Source organism: Parus major, chromosome 21 (assembly GCF_001522545.3).
Source record: "Parus major isolate Abel chromosome 21, Parus_major1.1, whole genome shotgun sequence".
NCBI lineage: Eukaryota > Metazoa > Chordata > Aves > Passeriformes > Paridae > Parus > Parus major.
Genome location: NC_031789.1, coordinates 1,153,751 through 1,157,816, shown reverse-complemented (window position 1 = coordinate 1,157,816; position 4,066 = coordinate 1,153,751). Strand labels below are relative to the sequence as shown.

General features: G+C 43.3%; 1 protein-coding gene across 1 annotated transcript in view; it reads left to right on the top strand.

Annotated features, from left to right (window-relative positions):
- The window catches only part of UBR4 (ubiquitin protein ligase E3 component n-recognin 4), an 89,277-nt gene that overhangs the window by 49,319 nt on the left and 35,892 nt on the right, over window positions 1-4,066 (top strand). Inside the window, exons 66-69 of the mRNA XM_033519360.1 lie at window positions 327-576; window positions 1,427-1,595; window positions 3,021-3,165; window positions 3,791-3,876. Of these exons, the coding sequence (XP_033375251.1) occupies window positions 327-576; window positions 1,427-1,595; window positions 3,021-3,165; window positions 3,791-3,876 (650 nt within the window). The remainder of the gene's footprint in view (window positions 1-326; window positions 577-1,426; window positions 1,596-3,020; window positions 3,166-3,790; window positions 3,877-4,066) is intronic.

The following is a 4,066-nucleotide window of genomic DNA, read 5'->3' as shown; positions in this document are numbered from 1 at the left end:
GGAAATCAGGAAAGGTTCAGGTTGGATTTCAGGAAAGGTTCAGATGGGAAATCAGGAAAGGTTCAGATGGGGAATCAGGAAAGGTTCAGGTTGGATTTCAGGAAAGGTTCAGGTTGGATTTCAGGAAAGGCTCTTCCCCCAGAGGTACTGGCACTGCCCAGGCTCCCCAGGGAATGGGCACGGCCCCGAGGCTGCTCCAGGAGGGTTTGGACACCAGTCCCAGGCTGGGATTGTCGGGGTTTGTGCAGGGCCAGGGTTGGATTTGATCCCTGTGGGCCTTTTCCAGCTAAGGAGATTCCACAACCGTGTGATTGAAACATTGTCTCCTTTCCTCCACAGCGGTTCTGTATTTCCTGCTCCAAGTCAGCTTCCTGGTGGACGAAGGAGTGTCCCCAGTTCTCCTGCAGCTGTTGTCTTGTGCTCTGTGTGGCAGCAAAGTGCTGTCTGTGACTTCTGGAGCCTCCAGCACCTCTTCCAGCTCTGCTCCTGCAGCATCAGGCTCCGGGCAGGCGGCAGGGCAGAGCAAATCCTCCACCAAAAAGAGCAAGAAGGAGGAAAAGGAGAAGGAGAGAGAGGGTGAGGGTCAGCTGGGCTCTGTCCTGTGCTTTTAGGGAGCAAGTCTGCTCCTCACAGCCTTTTCTACTCAGTTTAGAAAGAGCTGGATGGTAAATCCTGCTGTTGGGATCATGTCTCGTGGCACAGCCACAATCAGGAGAGAGGTTTTCCCATGTCTGGATGGGACTGGGGTGAAGCAGCTCCTGAGAGCTGGGCTGAAATCACCATCCCAAAGCCACTGTGTTTATTGCCTGGAGTAGGTTTGAAGTTGTCTAATGGTGTTGTTACCTAACCTGGTGATGAAGCAGCTTCCACTTAACTCGCCTGTCCTGGGTTGTAGGAGGCTGAAATGCTCACGAGGATTAAAACAAATCCTGGGGATGCACACCCAGTGAGCTCTGCTCTGCAGTGATTGTGTTCAGACTTGTTTCCTCTGGCTGCCTTGGAAGCTCTGCTGGAGCCAGGACCGCTGCTTAATGAATATCCACAGTCCTGGGAAAGTAATTAAGCTTCCCTATAAAAGTCACGGGCATAAATTCTCACTTGGCTTTCCTTCAAGGAACCGCTTTGGCTTTCACCATCAGATGGTTCTCTGTGTCTTTTCATTGCCTCATGGTCAATCCTTTTCTTTTTATCAGGATGTGTAGCACATTTCTCACGTCCTCACTGGCAAGTTTTCCTGCAGTTTTGTTTGGTTTTTTTTGCCCTGTTAGTCCAGGAGTGTTGGGTTATATTTCTGAAAAAGAATATTTAACTTTCTCGTCACCTGAAACATAATTTATCCCCACCATCCTCTTTGAAATGCAGGAGAGTGGCCTGCCTGTGAGGTGCTGCATTTATCCTCTCCCTAAAGCCTTCCCTGTGTCCCTAGGGGAGGGTTCAGGCAGCCAGGAGGACCAGCTGTGTACGGCCCTGGTGAACCAGCTGAACAAATTCGCTGACAAGGAGACCCTCATCCAATTCCTGCGCTGCTTCCTGCTGGAATCCAACTCGTCCTCGGTGAGGTGGCAGGCTCACTGCCTGGCTCTGCACATCTACAGGTGAGCCCAGGGCTGCTGCTCCCTCTGCAGCTGCCCTGGAAATGCAGTTTCCCACTGGGGCTGGAGGTGGAAGATGTTGTTGTTCTAATTAGGAACACAGAAAGAACGACACGGACACCCAAGGGAGTCAGAACAATCCTCTGTTTATTGCTCTGGGCTTGTCTTATAGACTAGATCCTGGAAAACACAGAAAGGAAACTCTTTATTGGTTAGTAAATCACCACATCACCATCATTGGTCAGTGGGGTTCAGCACCCCCTGACCTTCTCTTGCAAGGAAAAGGAGAGGACGGACAAACAGCACCTGGCAGTTGTTTCTGTCTCTGAGGATTGTTTTGAAATGCTGCTGTGAATTTCCCAGGCTGGCTCTCGGGCAGGACTGAGAGGCCATGGGGCTGCAGCCTGCTCCAAAGCTAGCATCCACAAGCTGGGATTTATCCTCATCAATCTCAGCAATCATCCACAAGGAACAGTTTTATTTCTGTCTGCAAAATCCTGGCCGTGGCCTGGAGCAGGTGTTTGTGGGCAGGTCCAGACTCACACTGGGAAAAACTGGGAGTTGTTGGGGAAAGGAGCACTTGAGGGGCTGGACTCAGTTCAGTTGTTGCAGGACAGCTCCTTCTGTTTTGGAGTGTTTGGCTTCAAGGGATGGTGGGGTTTAGCTCTGTGAACCCTGCAAGATGATGGTTGCCCAGTTTATAAATATAAATATAAATATTAATATAATATAATGTAATGTAGTGTAATGTAATGTAATATAATGAAATGGAATATATATAATATATATAATATAATGTAATGTAATATAAAATATATATAATATAATATAATATATAATGTAATATAACATAATGTAATGCAATATAATGTAATATAATGTAATATAATGAAATATAATATATAATATATATATAATGTAATGTAATATAAAATATATATAATGTAATATAATGTAATATAATATAATGTAATATAATATAATGTAATATAATGAAATACAATACATATAATATATATAATATGTAATGTAATATAAAATATATATAATATATAATGTAATATAATGTAATATAATGTAATATAAAATATTATATATAATATAATATATAATATATAATATATAATATATAATATATAGAATGTATAATGTATAATATTATATATCTACACATAATACATATATTATGTATATATATACATATATATATAAAAAATACATATATACATATATATATATACACACACACACACATATATATATATTTTAAAAAAAAAAAAAAATATATATATATTAAAAAAATATATATATTATATTATATAAACTCCAGGACTGGAGTTTATATTCTCCTTCTGCACAAGACCTGTGCCCTCTTCAGGACCCTGATTTTCTGTAACCCACTCACCCAAGGTTGTGTTCACCCAACAGGAACTCCAACAAGTCCCAGCAGGAATTACTGCTGGATCTGATGTGGTCCATCTGGCCAGAGCTGCCAGCCTACGGAAGAAAGGCTGCCCAGTTTGTGGATCTGCTGGGATACTTCTCCCTGAAAACACAGCAGACAGAGAAAAAGGTACAGTGACGTTCCAGGAGGGAGGCACAGCATCCCAGCTGCTCCTTTCTCATCCAGCTGGGGCAGATCTTCTGTCAAAAGGGCTTCTGGTGGAAAGTTTTCATTTTCTTAGAACTTCAGTGTTAAAGAAAGCAGGGTCCTTAAAAAAATTGGAAGTGTGGTTTTTTTGTTTTATTGTTTTGGGGGTGAAATTGTGCTGATGAGTTTTTTTATTTATTGAGGAAAACACTTCTTTCACACAGGAGGCTTTTGTGCATCAGGCAGCTCCAATTTATACATTTTTGATATTGCAACTCCTAGAAATCTTCTGTAACCATGATTTTTGATGAAAGGAAGTGGAGGATCTTTTAGGGGATCAGTGGGATTGAGAACAAATAATTCATTGATACTGTCATGAGTGTGTTTAAAGAATGCCACCCAAATCTTGGCAGGGATTGACTGACAAACAGCACTTAGTGTGCAAATCTCAGATTTTCAGCTTGGTGATAATGATTTAAACAGCTGAACTGCCGTGGCTGTGGCGTGTGCCTCTTGTGGGGGACCTGGAACAGCACAAGAGGAGGGCTGTGTGTGTCTGTGAGCAATAAAATCATTGTTCTGAAGTCTTTTCCTGGTTGTGTTTCAGCTGAAGGAATATTCCCAAAAAGCCGTGGAGATCCTCCGGACTCAGAACCACATTCTCACCAACCACCCCAACTCCAACATCTACAAGTGAGTCACCTGTGCCTGTGATCCCTGGCCCTGCAGGGGTTTCCAGCTGAGCTCCATCCTGCTCTGGGCCTGCTGAGGTTCTGCTGAAAAGGTTCTGGGGCAGAGCAGGAAATCCTTCCTGCCACACCTGCTGTCCTGTCCCACCAGCAGAGCTCGAGCTCCTCTGCTTTCACTGACAGAAAATGTCATG